This window comes from Bicyclus anynana, chromosome 12 (genome assembly GCF_947172395.1).
Source record: "Bicyclus anynana chromosome 12, ilBicAnyn1.1, whole genome shotgun sequence".
Classification (NCBI taxonomy): Eukaryota; Metazoa; Arthropoda; class Insecta; order Lepidoptera; family Nymphalidae; genus Bicyclus; species Bicyclus anynana.
This window is the reverse complement of record NC_069094.1, coordinates 3,397,468-3,416,781: the sequence shown is the minus strand read 5'-3', so window position 1 is coordinate 3,416,781 and position 19,314 is coordinate 3,397,468. Positions and strand designations below refer to the sequence as shown.

The following is a 19,314-nucleotide window of genomic DNA, read 5'->3' as shown; positions in this document are numbered from 1 at the left end:
CACTAAAACTTAATTTCATAAGTCTGAATGACAGCCATTGTCCGCCCCTCAGCCGCTTTATGCAACTTCCTGTGAGTGTGAACATGATATTGTTATACGAGTATTCTGTGGTTGAACTGACGTAGCTCGATTGTATATTGACACCGATTTATCTTTTACTCATAATCAAAACATTTTATAGGTAAACTCTCAGCAGTTCTGCCTTCAGAACTGGAAATAGTCAAATTTGACGTTTCAAAAGTGCTTGTAAACTAAGCCTACTTGAAATAAATGAATTCCCACTTTGCTTTTAAACTTTGCTAGATTCACACGGTATTGTCCTGTACGTTTTTTACAGTATACTTACGTCTTTTAACTTTAACTTACTACACTACATTAACTTCGTTGTGATAACGGTTCGATAGACGAAAGCGTATATTGTATTATATTCGTTAAGATGAACCAAATTCAAATTTCGTTTATTTCAATTAGGTTTAGTTATCAAACACTTTTGAAACGTCAAGTTATGTTATGATTTAATGGTAATTAAAGTCAAAAACTTAAAATAAAGTTAAGATGCGTGTACAGAATACCTGACATGTGCGCTTTTCGAAATTGTATATTCAAAAATAAAAATATTCTTGATGATTTCATAATAAAACTAACGCATTGAAATATCTTTTCCAGGACGACGTCACCGCCTGGCGAGCCGCTGGTCCGTGCTCCGGTGGGCAAGCCGCGATGTCCACCAGCCATCTCCCGGCTCAGGGTGGAGAAGGTGGAAGGAGGTCTAGCCGTCGCTGGTGTGGTGGTTGCAGCCAACTGCCAGATCATACTGCCGATATTTGGATTTCTGTTCATGCTTGTCGGATGTGTTCTCACTGGTAAGTTCCCACCATTGTTTACCCCGAAAATCCAAATTTCTTGTCTATAATAAGCTGACCCTTACTTTTATAAGACCCTGACATATAAAAGACCCTGGGATTTGGGCGTTGAAAAACAAGTCATTGGGTTTTGATTATAACTGCTGTTATTAAACATTATTTTTGGTAAAACTGCTTTTTTAGTTGAAACAGTATAAATGTAGGGGTGTGATGTAGATCATCGTTACCAATCCATAGCACGAGTCTTCTCGCAAAATGAGAGAGGTTAGGCCATTAGTTTACCAAGCGGGCCCAAGGCGGATTAGCAGACTTCAGACACTTAGAGAATTAAGAAAATTCTCAGGTGTACCGGTTTCCTTACGATGTTTTTCTTACACCGTTTGAGACACGTGAAATTTAATTTCTTCAAATGTACATAAATGAAAAGTTGGAAATGCATGCGCTGGTCCGGATTTGAAACTACGCCCTCTGAATCGAAGGCAGAGGTTATATACACTGGGCTATCACGTCTATGATAGAAATAGATACTCGCAGATATACTAATATAACCAAGTACCTATTACATTTTTAGAATTTGGCAACGTTTGCTCTCGACCCATAAGTTCATTTAAACGACAAAACAGACGTTATACTCGTATCCATTCGCAGACGCCCTGCGGTTTCACTCGCGTTGTTCCCGTTCCTGTGGGAATACGGGAATAAAACATTGCCTATGACACTCGCAAATAATGTGGATTTATAGTGGCAAAAGACATATCGAAATCGATTTAGTAGATTCAGAAATTACCCCCTACAACACAATAAACTTTACCTTTTCATAATATTATTATAGATACCACCATTAAAGACACCCATCAATAACAAAACTAAAAGCTCTCTTTTTAGCTAGATAGTTATTGAGCCTATAAAAGAATATGCCCTAGACAGAGGTCAACGTAATACGTCTTATTAGTACAATATAAAGCGAAAGCATTTTCTCGTATTGAGCAATAAAGCCTTCAAAGGCGATCATCGATATGATAGCGTCGCATGAAATATTGCCTAAAGCCTTAAGGCCCTTTATCCGTTCAAAGATCCCTTTGGGCGACAGCAATTTTCTTGTCGTTTCGTTCCATGTGGATCCTGAGAACCAATAACTCTTTCCGGCCAGGCATTATATTTTTCTTTGAAATACAATATCTATTCGTACATACTTTATGTCCCTTAATTATACGATTTCGTGACTATCTGCATTTAATGTGTAAGAAGAAATAACCATTTTTTATATTACGCTAATCTTATAAAATATCAAATTGGTTTGCGCTACAAAAGGCATATAGTGAGTTAAAATTTTTAAACTTTCCATTTATTCTAAATGGTATAAAAATTTATCTTGCTGATCCCTAAAAACCGACGAATCTATTATATAATCGACAACGTCATGCAGATCTGTGACAGAAAACACTCTACGCACGTTTCTTCGAAACGAATCCCAGAGGGAGATGATACGTTGGCATCGAAACGCTGCTGGGTCAACATCTGAGAATGCTTCGGATTTAAAGCATCCGATTTTTAAAAAGCATAACAAAAAGGCTCAATAGAATAAGAATCCAGAGCTGTAAAGCCAGTTTAAAAAATCTTATAATGCGCCTTGCGCCTACGGTGCATGAGTTTAGTGCATGTATTCTCCTTGGAAATATTCTTTGATTTTAGTCATTCGTAAAATTTGAAAAAAAGAAGGTAATCCATTGAATAAATAATTATAAAGTGTTGAAGCGACTACATGAAAGATTTGCATGGAACTCGGAATTTTGCAGCATGTTATTGATTGCTAAATACCTACGTACCTATCTTAAATTTGGTCCAATTTCTCTAGAAATGTGATCTGAGCGTTCTAAAATTAGATGGAAACTTTCCACAATCCCTGAATAAACATTTGAGAGCATTTCCAATGAATACCCTAGATTAAAAACTTTTAATAAACGTCGCAGTGTTGAATCTAGGTTAGTCTTATATTTATCTCCCGGTTTTATTTATACAGTAGGTACTTAGTTCTCTGTCTTTCAAATTAATTCGGACCAGTTTATAAATAACTTGGTCTGACTCGGATTTAATTAAAACCCGTTAACAATTTTGCTTAATCAAATTAGGGAATGATCAATCGTTAAAGAAATTGTACCTGTAATACAGGTGTGTGCCACATATGGTACACAAACTCGGAAACGCTTCACATGTACCACATAAGGCACGTCGGACTATTAAAGAGTCAAAGAGGGGCTATAAATATCAGGAATTGGGTGTGGCTGACAGTCTTAGTGGGGGTAACACCACTCTGTGGTTCCAACTGAAAATCAGCGCTATGTGTCCAAATTCAAATGGTCATGAGCGTCTGAGCTATGGCCATTTTCTGGGTTATGCCACACATCGCAGGGTATTGTCCTGGACGCTGGATGCACTGGAGATATTGTGTGTTATGTGTGGCATAATTTCGAAATAAACGCATTTTTCTTTCTTTCTTTCTTAATGTATGAGTCGATGGCGGAAAACGAACAAGTATTTAGAGAAGTAGAACCTGTTTACACTTGGACGGTTGAAGGGTTAGACCCTTGACATCTGCCATCTTTCAAAGCCACACCACGGTCCACGCTACAGTACAAACTCCATAATAGGTTACCCTATTTTGAGGTTTGGTTAACCTATATAAAGACAGGAGCTTTAAGGAGAAATTTGATGTATCCAATAACTACGGATTCGTTTTCTACGACGACGTTTTCTTATCAAAAGCAGCGCAATTAAAATTTCTTTGTTCGAGTCCATTATGATACTCCCATGCATGGATTAAAAAAAGTAGTAGCTACCACCGCCGGCAAGTGTCGACCACTGGCCACAAGTGGTTGTCGCGCGCTTCTGCTACTTTTGTGGCCCCTTCTTGCTACTTGTGGCGGCATTTGTGGCGGCATTTGTGGCTGTCGCGTGGCCCGTGTGCGGTGACACTTAGCATTCATAGATCTATCTTCTTCTTCTTCTTTGTCGCTGCGCTCTTGACAGAACGGTCGTGGTCTTTAGGACGTGTTGGAGGCAGACGTCGCATCTCCATCAGCCTCACAAGCATTCGCCACTTCTCCCTTTGCGTAGTGAGTCGTGTACATTCATGCAAGGGACCACCTACAGCAGATTTAATCTGGTGGGTCCATCGCATGGGTGACCTACCGCGTGGCCTAGTTCCCTTTACCTTCCCTTGCAAGGCGTTCGATACTGTCTGTTTGCGAGGGAATCCTCGCTGGGAGACCTGTCCAAAAAGCTGAAGTTTGCGACTGTGTACTAATGTCGAGAGACGTTGTTTTACGAGTTCTTGGAGTATAGAGACGGTCGTGCGGAACTCAGTCCAGGAGATTCCCAGCACTCGCATAGATCTATCTATCTATTTTATAAATCTAGGTATCGCAGGTCCTTTACACAAATATTAGACAAATAATGTTATATTATGTTATATTGTATGTTATGTTACCTCCCCAGCTGCGTCGTATCGAGGTTGCGGTGAGAACGAGGAGCCCGACCACTATGCGGCGAGGATCGCCTTCACCGGAAACTCGCGCGTTCTCGGCCCCGTGTGCATCGTCGCCGGCGCTCTTATGACGTTAGCTGGTAGGTTCAAAGTCGCTTGGCAAATTTTAGTGTAGAAGGATGCTAGCAACTTTTTTTATGAAACTGATCTCATACCATAAATTAAATCATGCAAGAATACATCTACCTACCTAACCGTCTTAAATATATTATATTATTAACCGACTTCAAAAAAGGAGGAGGTTATCAATTCGTTCTTTCTTTCTTTCTTTTTTTTTTATCAATACTCAATAAAAAATTATATTGTGGATAAAAAAGCTAGTCCGCTAGTTACAAATATTGTATTTAATGATCCGGCATTAGAAATAATGTATACTCCCATCTGTTATTTATTAGTGATAAGAAATAAATGATAGATAATATTCACAGTAACCGCCACAATTTAACTAGGCAACCTATTTGCAATGTTTTTAGAAGTTCCTCGATTACAGGTGGTAATAACTTTCATCATTTATGTTATTGTAGAGGAGAGGTATCCGTATTGGTATAAATAATTGGGTATATAATGACTTGAGCTCAGTTGTTTGTTAGGCAGCGTAGATACCGTCACGCTGCCAGTTAGTTAGTGATTTTGTGCAATAATGTTGTGATATAATTATTGTTTATCATAAATTGTTTAGTGTGGGCATGGAGAACATGTCGGGCAGAGAAGGTGAGTGTTGATGTATTCTAAAGGGATCCCTTAAACCTACTCTCGAGATCACAAGTCCTGGGACCTGCTCGAGGTGTTTCCTCTACCACAGCGTATTGGTAAAATCTCTGTCGCTGCTGCAGCTACCTGTCCCGTGTCAATGTGTCAATCTATACCAATATTATAAAGCTGAAGAGTTTGTTTGTTTGTTTGATTGAATGCGCTAATCTCAGGAACTACTGGTCCGATTTGTAAAATTGTTTTAGTGTTAGATAGCCCATTTATCGAGAAAGGCTATATATTATCCCGATATTCCAACGGGAACGGGAACCACGCGGGTAAAACCGCGCGGCGTCAGCTAGTGTGATAATATATTTTGTTATCCTAAATAAAATATAACAGATGAGGGTTTATATTTCTTATGTCGGATCTCGTACTATACATAAAGGAAGCATTTTTATCAACAAAGTAACATTTCCTGAATACAATCACAATAATACATATTATAGAACCTTGAGCTTCAATATCCGAGTGTTATTAGGACAAATCTGGGTTTATCCTCAATGTGGTATTAGCATTGGCAACCCTAGTTTTATGACTAGGGTAAATAGATTAGGGTTAACGGATTTAGATATAGATGGAATGACAGAATATTGAATTTTTTTAGTATTTTTTTGTAATAATGAAGTAAAACTTCTTATTGTACGCTCGATTTGGGGAATAAGATGATGAATGCACTAAGAAAAGTGTAATCGGGCGAAGCTTTGTAAATGCTGCCATCTATAGGCACAGTGAAACAGTCTTTGTTATTTTAAAGTACCAGTAGATGGCGTTCTTATAGAACACTGAAACAATCCCTTTTGTACTTGTTGCGATGAAGTTATATCTGCGGGTCATAGATGGCGCTATGTTTTTTATTTTTAAAAGATGTTTTACTTCAGTCTTGTATATACATTTTTATGTAATTCGTATACTTATATCTATGTTCGTTATCAACCCATATTCGGCTCACTGCTGAGCTCAAGTCTCCTCTCAGAATGAGAGGGGTTAGGCCAATAGTCCACCACGCTGACCCAGTGCGGATTGGCAGACTTCACACACGCAAAGAACTAAGAAAATTCTCTGGCATGCAGGTTTTCTCACGATGTTTTCCTTCACTTAAATTATATATTTATATCTATGCACCAAAGAGTAAATTAATGATGTAATTTATATTCTGTCAAGTTCTGTTTACTACGCAGGTATATATAGCGCTGATTTTCAGATTTTGGATATTATGCTAACCCTAATTTTAATTTCCAGGAATAGTCTTATGCATGTTGATGCGCGCCGCCCAACGCCGGCAGCGCCGGCTCGCGTTCCACTGCCCCATACACGGGGACTTCTACCCGCTCAGCCCGCAGAGCACTAGGAAATATTCACGTGAGTACATCTCATGTATGCATGAAGGCCTCAAACCTCAGACCAATTATAGAAGGACCTGTATCGCACTCATAGTCACGAACAAAATTGTCTGTCATTTTCTGAGAAAAACGAGCTTAGATTTTTATTTTTTATTTTTATTTCTTAGGGATAGTTAACATTTACATATTTGAAATACATCTTATACTAAATTAGAAGGTTCTGCCTGTTTTTTACAACATTCAACTACACAAAAAAGTATTATACGGAGCTCTTTAACCGACAAACACGATTACAACTATGAAACATCGATACTATAGAGACAGTTTTTATAAATTTACATTAGATCGTTAATCATATTTGACAGAAAAGTAACGCTTAGCGAGCCATTTCCTATACTATAATTGGTCTGAGCTGAATGCTGATGCGTGTCATAGAAACTTTATATACCTTCGCCAAATCTTACACTCAATATGCTAGTAAATATAGCGTAGATAATGCTATGGGTTTAAAGTAGTAAGTAGAAAAATCCCAGGTCCCAAAAATTACAAAGTATCAAGACTAATGGCTTAACACTAGACGCGCCCTTGACTGAAACGTCTCTGGGCAGGGAGAACAACAAGAACGGAGAAGGGGAGTGTTCATCGATTGAATGGAGCTTCTTAACCCTAAATAAATTAGTCTAAGGTCACGAACTCTGATCGGAGATTTTCTTTCTGAAAATCAACCCGATCGACACCTGCTCGGTTAATGCATGGCATGCTAAGATGTTTCGTCTCTACCTTTGACTCCTAATACACGCACCACAATTTAAATTAATAGATTCATTTTCAAATTCCAGGTAGCCCAGGAGGTCTATGGCGCTGGCTGCGCGGCTGGCTCGGCATGATCGAGGAGGGTGAGACACCTCGCTGCCCGCGCTCTACGGAGCCCGCGTCACCGGCGCGCGCCGACGCACCCTGTCCGCCGCCTTTACCCTTCCTAGTGCCTAGCGACTCTGTTGTGTGAGTATCATAGTGATCGGTCAGAGTAGGAGGCATGCTCTAGGGAGAGTTTCCCTGCTGTTTGCACCACGGAGCCCGCGTCGCCGGCACGCGCAGTATGACTGTCATAGTGTTCAGTCGTCGGAATAGGGCGCATGATCGAGGGCGAAACACCCCGCCGCGCGCGCTGTCTCACCCTTCTTAGTGCCTAAAGATTCTGTTGTGTGATTAACAGTGCTGTCCCGTGATTAGTAAAGGACCAGACGAGATTCAATTGTGGCACGCTTCTATATTTTTTTAATACTAATGAAAAACCAAGCAATTGATACACCTTATGGTTAATGGCAAACCATCGACTAGACATATACAGAGCAACATTTCGCAGGATATGTAAGGAATACGTTTTACGGACGTGCTGCAATATGCCCTTCGTTATGACAGCTGCGCAGGTTTTGCAGTTTTGCAAACAGCCATGTCCTTCAAAATGCTAAGCCCGTCATTCTTAGGCAACTACTTTACTTTACCATAGCTTGAGCCATCAGCGCCTGCATTCTGTAAAGTAACAGCGGTGTTTCCATAGCAAGATATGCATAGCAATAGCATAGCAAGAGCAAGCAAGCAAGATTTCCAAGTTTCCATATAAACAAAGTTAAAAATCGAATAAACACGTTATTGGCGAAAGATTCATCGACGAGTGTAAAATAACGGAATCACGGCTAAACACGCTAATGTTACATACCTTTGAATTTGAACCATACCTAATCGCGTAATAATGTCAAGTATGACATACGTTTTAATCGAGAACCTCCATCTTTTTTTTGTCGATAAAAATGCATCTGCTCGCAGCAGAACTATCTTCTCTAAAGCCTAAAAGTTTCTCTAATTACTGCTGTGTGTGTTAACATATCGTATCATTATTTCTTTGCAGAGGAATGGCGTCAGTACTGGGTGCGCCCTTAAGCCCCGAACAGACGTTCGGATCGATCAAGTCGTTAGCGATCTCCAGAGAAGTAGCTAGCTTCCCATTGTCTCGATCACCGACTCCGCCGCCTATGAGGTAAAATATGTATATTAATTTATAATAATAAAGCCATTAGCGTTATTTTTTTTTTGGGATTTTATTTTAATAAAATTGATAACTATGTTAAAGTTGAATAATAACTTCAATAATAAGTATTAGTCATCATGAACAACCCATATTCGGCTCACTGTTGAGCTCGAGTCTCCTCTCAGAATAAGAGGGGTTAGGCTAATAGTCCGCCACGCTGGCCTATGGCCTGGCAGACTTTACACACGTAAAGAAACAAGAAAATTCTCAGTTATGGGGGTTTATTCACGATGTTACCTTGACTATTTGAAACACGTGATACTTAATTTCTTAAAATGCATATAGGCCCTCCGAATCGAAGGCAGGGATCATATTATCTTGGCTATCACGGCTCACTATTAAGTATTAGCAGGTAATATTATTTTACCATCCGCTAGCAAAGCCTACAAATTAATAACGAAATATTACACACTTTTACTATTTAATCATGTGTATTTGTGTTCATTTTCCAGTTGCCCGCCATTCAAGGACGAGTCAAAAGTCGAGAATATTCCAAACTTGGTGCCCCCGCATTCGGATTTCGATTGCGGTCCCACAACTTTCAACTACCGCGTGGTAGAGTGCAAGCTCACCACCACAGACGAGATATCGCGAAGTGCCCCACCTTCCACGGTGTTCAAAGACAATAAGAGACCTGCGACAGTGTGTATAGCTATACCGAATGAAGGTAAAGGTTAAATAAAGAAGACACTTGAAAAGAAGTATAGTTAAACAAATCAGTGTTCAAATTTGGAATGGCTGTCCGTATTATAAGTAATTAACAGGAGACATAGACAAAATATTTTTTTTTTCATACACGCAATATAAGCTCAAATTGTACGGTAAATAACTTGCGTGTTATTTACGTGTGTATGATAAATGAATTTTGTCTAAACTAAAGTTGGACTCAGCTTTGTCGGCCATCATTTAATTTTGAGTTTTAGACTAATACGGTCCGACCAAAATTTGGTTGTCTATTAGTGGCATTTGGTGATCAACGTTCATGATGGAACTTTTGTAATTATGTTATTGAGCAAAGAATTATTATGCTTAGAACTACAATAGTGATGTTAAGTGGAGTCAAAGCTTTGTACGTTTATTGACACTAGTTCTATGCGTAATAATTCTAGTTATTGAGTGTATTTTGTGTGTTTTACTTTGACCGGTTGTCTTAACGACCATTCCATTGATGTGAAAATGGGCAGGGTTATTTTGAAAATACCTAAAATCATATTGAAATGTGTGTTCAAAATCATTAATTGCAGATTATGAAAGGGTTGCATAATTGGGATTTTAAAACTCAAGTCAAAAATCGAAATCTGGATTAAGTGAGTAACTAAAGCTTTTAAACCAAGTTATGTGGCGTTTCATATTTATCTAAATCTCATGTAATAACTTGGAAAAAAATAGGAAACACGCAGAAGAATACCAATTAGTAAATAGGCAACTTCGTAATTCCATATTCGAAACAGTCGGAACTTTATGTCATAGACTCATAGAGCATAGAGTGCGCTATGGACATAACAACAAAATAAACATTGAAACTTCTGCAAGATTTTTGCAGAAGTTTCACATGCCTACTTACTCTATTAAAGGTACATGATATTTTGTAGATCTTTCTTTGATTTCGTTTATATGTGCACCATTTCGTTTATAGTCATCATTATAAATAACATTTTTATAACGTTACAATTAATTCATAATTGAGGATCTAATGAATAAAATAGTATTTTTAATTTTACCATAATAATTTTATATCCTCCCGGTATTTGACATAATAACCCTGAATTAAAATTTTTTTTATCGATAATTTATAAATAATTATACAAAAAACACCAGTTTCGAACCTGCTCAATCACTTTGGTCTTCCGCTATCGCTTATTAATTTCACCACAGTTTATTTATTCGATATAGAAAAGCAATATTTTATTACTTAGACACATCGTTTTTCACAACACACTTAGATACAGCGAAAATAAACACAACGCTCATTGAGTAGTAGCAACTTTTTAAAACAATATTTTTTTTGCTGTCACTTTTAGTTTCACACCATATTAAATTGACACAATATTATAGTTTGAAATAGTCTGTGTAGTGTCTTTGCACCTTAAGTTTCAAGAAATTACTTAATCCCATACCAATAATAATAATTAGGGATGTCCGCTCTCAACTGCGGTTGAAACATGACTGACTCACCCGAGGACCGAGTCGCATCGTATAACCTGTGGGTAGGTTGAAATATACTACCGTCTATAAAACACATTAAAAAAATATTACTAGACTTACAGAAATGAAATAATAAACTTGTGATTTCGAAATAAAACGTTTTAAATATTCAAGTTCAATAGTAATAAAAAGTAAAATATTAAGTCAATATTATTAATTCAAACACTATTAAATTTCACTAACAAATAAAGTCAATTTTATATTACATGCATATTAAATTACGTATTTCAAAATACCTCAAACTCTAATGCCAGTCACACACGGTCAAGTACTCGTAAATCTACAAGTCTGCAACGCGCATGGGGATGTAGACAGTAAAAAATTATTGAAACCATCAAAATAACCATATTTCGATATTTTTTCACTGCCCACATTCTACGCAGTGTGTCAGACTTCACGGGTAAAAGTAAATTGAACAATTTAAATTTCAACGTCTGCAGTTTCAATAACCATTTGATTAGACAAATGAAACTAATTTCAGAAATTCAGTACACTGTGTCACAGAATACATAATTGAGCCTCGCTACTAGATATGAGCCGGCCCTCAGCATTCTAAGGAAAATATCAAGCAATCGCAGTCTGTTTCCACAAACATTTATGCTCGTAGGTTGGTAAGATACCCGCTAATGCCCACATTTCAAGTTGGCCATTACATTGGCCAATATGTTACCCAATGTGTAGAACGTATTGGCCAACTTACTTGCCCCATTTGACACATTAAACAACATAAAACGCCGCAGGCGGTGTGTAGGCGACATAATTTTTGTTATAGTAATTAAAGGTAAAGACTATTAATTTTCGAATACAGCTATTAATTTTATAATTCTATGTATTATATAATATTTTTTAATTATATTTTGTAAATTTAAAAGTTCTATGATAATAAAGATTACAGTGTAGGGTAAACTACCCAGATTGCGAACCTTTGGTGCCACTTAATCTTCATTTACTTTAAAAACAAAAAATAATTACTAATGTTATTTTTTGAAGTCTCATAAACGTGCATATGAGAAATCTGCAATGTAACGTTAATTTAAAAATCTAAAACTCTTTTTTCGTATTCGTCAAAATATTCAAGGTGCAGCCCTTACTTTACTTGTTAATAATATTTTTAAAACCATTGGTATGTGTATATTTTTAAACGCATGTAATACGTAAGAGAAATTTTATTTGTAATATTACATAAATATTACTTTAAGCTCACATTGAGGAGTGCTAAATACTTGTATAATCACAATTTTTATAGTGAAAATGTCTTATTTTTTATATCAATACAATTTTCCCTGAACGTTTGTTGGTCTAGTCCATAGTATCTAATTGTATTTTGTAAAATCATGTAATAAAACAATAAATCATTGTAATAATAATAATAATTATAGTAATGTTTGTCGCGTGGTTACGTATGATTTTTGGCTCAGTAGTTTAAATATGTTCCTAATTTAGTGTAAAATTTTAATAACTATGTTCTTTTAAACATTTGTATGTCTTTATTCATTATATTTTGTCACTGTGTTGCCAGACAAAATACTTCTTATTTAACTATGAATAAGATTATTGACCACAAAAGTAGTATTTTTCCATTTAAATTAGTTAAATGCATACATTAAAATGGTAATCTGGCAGCATATACGTATAATAATCATATAAAATTACTGTCTTACTATAAGAATAGTTATATATTGTTATAATCCGATATCCGTTATGTTGGATAAAATCAGGCATTACTTTGCGGAAATTCGTGATATACAAGGAACACTAAACTAAGTTTACTGTCAGCTGCGCTACTCATACTTTTCAAAATTTTATTGCCATTGAGTGACACTAACATGCGACCAACGAGATATTTACGCGAAGAGAAAGAGACAAATGTCAACCAATATTTTCGGTTGACCATTGGTTGAATGATTGGTCTTTAATAATTTCGTGAGATTAATTTGTTGGTTGCATGCTTAAATATTGTCGGAGGTAAATCAAAATTAGTGCTCCTTGGTGATATCTTAGTTATTATACCCGAATTGTGATATTTTTGTTAATTTAGCGTTGTTATCACCTTCAAATCTTTAACTTTCATATACTTTATTAATAACTATCATCATTAATTACGTCATTTAAATACATAACTCCGAGACGTTTCATTTACGTCTCTGGTGCTACGTTACTAGTGATTCTCAGTGGAGAATGGGTTGGTGCGAATGAATTTATCTATGAATTATTTCCATTTCCTAAACTGGGTAATTGAAAACCACTCATTGCAAAGCGATAGCGTTCCAATATACTTATTCCAAGTTTGATACATTTACAAAGAGATCATAGTCAAATGATAACTGAAGTGATATCAACAAAAGGGTTTTTTTGTGACGTAAATAATAGATTTTTCCATTTTTGTTTGTGTAAAAAGAATACTTGTCTCATTTAATTTGGGGAAGGAGCCAAAAGTGTTGCCAAAATGCACGATTCATCACGTCCATGAGTACCTTTTTTGGTTATCATTTTCTATTCAATAAAAATTGTGCTCACAAAAGACAATCGACTAAGAATGTGTGTAGTTAGGTAGAGTTAGAAGTGCATCCGTGTATACAGGGGTGTAATGAATCAATTTATTTATACATTTAAGATATGCGGAACATTCGCAAATATTGAATGATATTTTTGTTTGCGTTTTAAAGACTTTGACTTTTTTTACTAATTCTAACGCATGTTAATTTTTTTTTGTATTATATTAAACATTTTTTTTTATTAATTTGATTGACATGAAGTAAACATATTTTTTATTCGGTATATATTTTGTTTATTTTATAAAATTTTTATGACAATATTTGCTTGTAGAGTCATTCGTTACATCCTGTGTAAATATTAAAAATTTGGTAGGCTAGATATTTAAATTTTCGTTTTGTGATGAAGGCATTTACTGGCCGAGTTATTGGATAAATTATTTAAGGTACGTAATTTTTATAATATAAAAATAGTTAAGTGCCACGCCTAAGTAATCTATTGAATTGTATACATTAAGCTTATTTAATATTGTTATAGTTTTAAGGACGAAATGAAAATACAAATTTGGTTTAAAATTGTGTTTGTATATTGGTGCTCGTACCCTACCACATCATAAGCAGCCTTTACCTTAGTAACCTTTACCGGAACAGTCGTACCTACTCTGAGGCAAAATTATCCGCCCTCTTTAATATAACGCGAGTATACTAAAGTGCCGTGATAGCCCAGTGGATATGACCTCTGCCTCCGATTCCGGAGGGTGTGGGTTCGAATCCGGTCCGGGACATGCAACTCCAACGTTTCAGTTGTGTGCATTTTAAGAAATTAAATATCACGTGTCTCAAACGGTGAAGGCAAACATCGTGAGGAAACCTGCATACCAGAGAATTTTCTCTACGTGTGTGAAGTCTGCTAATCCGCATTTGGCCAGTGTAGTGGACATAGGCCTAAGCCCTCTCATTCTGAGAGGAGACTCGAGTTCAGCAGTGAGCCGAATATGGGTTGAAATGATGATACTAAAGTGGGTGGATAATTATGTCTCTGAGTATATTATAAAGAGCTCGTTAGTGGGGGTAATCTTAGGATCTGCTGAATTGATTTAGAATATTCTTTTACTAATAGAAAACCACCTAAACCTAAAGGGACCCTTCAGGAGATCATAGACTACTTTTTGTAGAAACAAAAGGAGCATGCTTTTTAGCTTCTTGGAATCTACAAAGGCACCATTAATTTTTGGACTTCACACGGGCTATTGCGTTCGTCTATACTAATATTATAAAGCTGAAGAGTTTGTTTGTTTGTTTGATTGATTGAACGCGCTAATCTAAGGAACTACTGGTCCGGTTTGAAAAATTCTTTCAGTGTTAGATAGCCCATCTATCCTTAGATTATGTGATTATGTGATCCTTAGATTATGTGATCCTTAGATAGTGTGACACCTTTTGTGTAATGCTTCTTCACTTTTGTTGATTGGTTAGGTTAGGATAGGTTACATTATGAGAACACTCCACCATGGATGGTGTGTGCTGTGTTGCTGCCTTGGTCAATCAATCGGTCCTACGGTTCTGGATTCCCACTGGATCTTTTCCATTAGACTTGGCCTTGCACGATCTCACGACCAATCTCCGTAAAAGCACAGGCAACGAATGTCTTTATCTTTAGTACATACATCAATGATACGGGGCCCCGGAACACAGGGGGCCCTTAAGTGTGAAAGCGAAAATTAGTAAAATTAAATCCACAAACCATCTTCATCTGGAGCTTCCCGGAGAAAAACACATAAAAAACTGCTGAAGAGATTTTCGGGATTTGCCGCATATCTATTGGGCCCCCCAACTAATTTTGATAAAGGGTCCCTCCCAGGCAAGCCACTGAGTACTATAAGTACTATTTCATATAGGACCTCTTTGAAACTTTCGTTAAATTACAGAAAACATACTTTGGTTATATTGCTGAGATTTATATTGAGACGTATAACTAAGCAATCCATGGATTCACCGTGCGGATGCCGGGTCTATACATGGCAGAGAGAAAAACTACGAGCAGAGTACTGGACTTGTGACCAATGAACGTAGGGTTAAGAATTCTTTCACAATCGATTAACACTCCCCTCCTCCGCATGTGTTGTATAACTCCCTGCCTAACCAAATTTGATAAGATCCTATTAGAGCAGCTTTGGATACTCGTTCTAATTACCCGACTGCAAGAAGACTTTATTACCTCAATAGCCTTTGTGACAGAACTAGTCCAGACGATCTTTGTCACTAAGCTCTGGTGTTACCTACTAGGTAGGAAGAGTTTAGCTACTGAAATCAGAGACTGAAATCGTCAAGTAAATTGATAAAAAAAATTGATATGACCTCTTCCTTCGATTCGGAGGAGGGCGTACGTAGGTTCGAATCCAGTCAGGAGCACCTCCAACTTTTCCGTTATGTGCATTTTCGGAAGAAGAAAAAATTGTGTAAGTAGTTTTGGGCTGGACTTTCTAAGATGGGGTTGGCATTTATAAACGCCTACCCACGTGAATACATATACCAATTAACGTTTACCTACTTGCAACAGAAGTCCGCAAGATACAAACACGTCTCGCCATAAATAAGACCATTCGCGTACATCTGACGGCAAATAAACGTGCACAAATTTAGTTACTTGGAAGGAAGCATAAATTCCACGAACATCCCTTTAAATCCGGTACGCATTTACAGTCCGCCGGATTGAATTTATTGGCTCGATCTAGTCAATATTGGCAGAATACTTCAATGGATTATACAGGATGCTCGGGAGTATCACACTAATATTACAAAGGCGAAAGTTTGTGTGTAAGTTATGTAAGTATATTTGTTCCTCTTTTACGCTGCGGCTACTAAAGCGATTTGGCTAAAATTTGGAATATAAATAGATTTTACTCAGGATTAACACATAGGCTACTTTTTATCCCGGAAAACCCATGGTACCGCGGGATTTGTGAAAAACTGAATTCCACGCGGACGAAGTCGCGGGCGTCCGCTAGTTTCCCATAACTTCAAAGTGTTGATCCACTTATAGGAAGCAAACTGCATAACTATTTTTTTTAAACTAAAATAAAAAAATATGTTTTAAAACAAAGTAATTCAAATAATTCCGACTATCCATGTAAAACACGCCTATAACTATCCTTTCATTTTAAAATACTTATCGCAGTGTTAGAACACATTTTTATTAATTTTCCTTACAGAACATAACCCTAGAGTAATGGGAAATACTCCCGAGCACCCTGTATACAAACAAGTACCCACTTTACTCACGTATTTTTAAGTGCGTCGTTAACTTAACAAATGAACCAACTAAAAATTGCTATGTGGTTGGCCTGTACGCCATAGAAGTATGTGCGAGAGGATTACTAGCAAAATCTCTCTAACTTGCGTAAAGACCTTGGCCTCTCTAGAAATGCATCAAGTTGAATAAATTAATTAAACAAATAAAAAAAACCCGACTGCATAAAGTATAAAAAAAACTGAAAAGAAAAACCAAGCTCAGTCCAGAAGTGTAGGAAGCAATTAGAAATTATTGGATAGAATGATTTTCTTCTACATCTATACTTATAATTAAGGATCAAACGAACTTACCTGGAAGTGAAGTTCGATCATAATTATATGATCAGCTTCACTCGACCCGATTTTATATTAACATATTGTAGTATACTCCTATGCTACAGCCAATGACACAGTTTTTTAAAGTTAATAGGAATTTTTCAAAATATCACCATGGCAACCCAAACACCACCCCCGCGCGGCCATAGATCGCCATCTTCATTTAGTTTAGAGTTAGGGATATTGACTAGTTCACATAATGGGTAGGGAAGTAAATAAATATTTGCTACATATGGGAGGGTGCTTATTTATAAATCGGGTCGAGTGAAGCTGATCATATAATTATGATCGAACTTCACTTCCAGGTAAGTTCGTTTGATCCTTAATTATATTTCTCAGCTTCACTTGACCCGATTTTATATTAACATATTGTAGGATGTTCAGAGTAAATAAAAGTTATGTGAACTACATATGTAGAATTTTAATTCTTAATCATTTCCGTTAGGATGTCAGAGTCCATCCCGCTGTCTTCCTAATTATATCAAAATTAACCCCAAGTCTATTAGCTGCTGAAATGATCGCATGTCGAGTACCTACTATGTGCAGAGAATATTGACGTATCTTCACCACTGTTTTGAATTGTGTCTTTTATCCAATGGCTAAGCCTTTGGGATAAAATATTCTGATGATGATTTTTGATACTATGAAACAAGCAGTCTTAATTTTTTGTGCGTAATAATCTAGTTTTTTGTGTATACGATTTCATATCTTTAGCGGGACAAATTTCAGGTTTTTCATTGAAAAAACGGTAGTTTTAATAAAGGTTGAAATAATTTTAAATTTGAAGTTTTTATCAAATCTGGAATTTTTATAATTATTTCAATATTCTCAAATATTTTCATGTTAGTTAATTAAATAAGAGCTAAAGTTTGTACTCGAAGTGTGGTGGCCAAGGTTAGCAAAGTAGAAGACTCCTTTTTTTTTTTTTTTTTTTAAGTGTTCCCAGGCCAAAAATCAGATAAATAATTAAGCACGATGCTGGGATGATGGGCCAGGTCAGATTATACCTAGGACCTTTGTGGTCTTAATCTGAAAACACCTTTTATAAACCGTTTCATTCTGTCATTAACAGATTGAAAACCTATGAACAACAATAAAGCTGATTTGTAACTATTAACTGTGCCATATTTGGTAGGATAGGTAGGTAGGTTTGGAAGGATCTAAATAATTAATTTGTTTTTTTTTTTTTTTTACAATAATCCAGCCATTCCTTAAAACACCCATCGTTGATACGTGTTAATAGTTAAAGAAGCTCACATAATCTCGACTGAATTAGGTAACATTGATTTGTTTAATAAAGCTTGCCAGAATATGTCACGGCAACCAGGATAACCCTAGAAGAAATTTCAAATAAACTAATACTTGGACCAAAATAAATAGGATCTTTTACTGTAATTTTTTTTTTTTTTTTTTAAGGATAGATTACCACGCTTGAGTTGGCCAATAGGGCACAAATACTTTGCCTTCTGCTTTATCGCATATTATTTTTGTAACACTTTCAAAATAAAGGAGAACGGAGGGAATGCATAAAATGATAAATGAAACCATGAAACAGTAAAGGCATTGACAGCCCATGCATTGAGAACGTTTTTCGAGAAATGTAACGAGAAGTGGCACATACATTACATCAAGCAAAGAGGTCTATCTCTGATTTACCGAAAATATAAACTATTTTTAAAAGAAACATATTCACAAAGTTCCTATGTCCCTATGCCTTATAGAATAGGCTTCAAGATTATCTTTAGCATACAAGGGAAACTATTATAGTATACGAGGCAATCACTGTTATATTTCTTGTTTCACACTACTGCCATCTTGCCATCTCTCTAGCAATTTCATTCAGATGTATGATATAGCAGGAACATTATCAATTCGCAGTAATACTTCGTTACTATTTAAGCTTTTAAGCACAAACTTTCAGACCAAAGCAAGCTACTTTCATTTCAAGATTGATAGTATTTACACTTATTCTGATTAATGTATTTTATTAATGATTCTTTAATCTCTTTTTTTTTTTTTTTTCAATAGGTAACTTTATAGTTATTTCTATCGCATCGAACATAAAACCTAAAAAATTACAAGTTGTGAGTTGTAAGTCCCAAGTCTTTCTAATGATTTAGAAAAAAAAAAATAGGCATGCTTCATATATCAATTTTTGCCATATAATAATAGTTGTGTGTAATAAGCTTGGAGATATTTCTATACCTCCATTTTAAAAATGTGATAACAAATCTATTTATGCAAAAGTAATCTTTTATCGCCATTTGGTTTCGGAACTAAAAATATGTTTAAAATAAATTCGCCATTAATGTGTGCGTGCATCTAGATTTTGCATTAATATATAACAGACATTAGATTGACAGATTTATATAGATATAGATATAGCAATTATATCTAACAG

General features: G+C 36.1%; 1 protein-coding gene across 2 annotated transcripts in view; it reads left to right on the top strand.

Annotated features, from left to right (window-relative positions):
- Positions 1-13,862, top strand: part of LOC112043482 (uncharacterized) — a 101,287-nt gene extending 87,425 nt beyond the window's left edge. For both annotated transcript variants that reach the window (XM_024078902.2, XM_024078903.2), the window contains exons 2-7: positions 667-863; positions 4,359-4,487; positions 6,400-6,519; positions 7,340-7,502; positions 8,410-8,538; positions 9,042-13,862. In XM_024078902.2, coding sequence (XP_023934670.1) covers positions 667-863; positions 4,359-4,487; positions 6,400-6,519; positions 7,340-7,502; positions 8,410-8,538; positions 9,042-9,267 — 964 coding nt within the window. In that variant the 3' untranslated portion in view covers positions 9,268-13,862. The remainder of the gene's footprint in view (positions 1-666; positions 864-4,358; positions 4,488-6,399; positions 6,520-7,339; positions 7,503-8,409; positions 8,539-9,041) is intronic.
- The last annotated feature ends 5,452 nt before the right edge of the window (positions 13,863-19,314 follow it).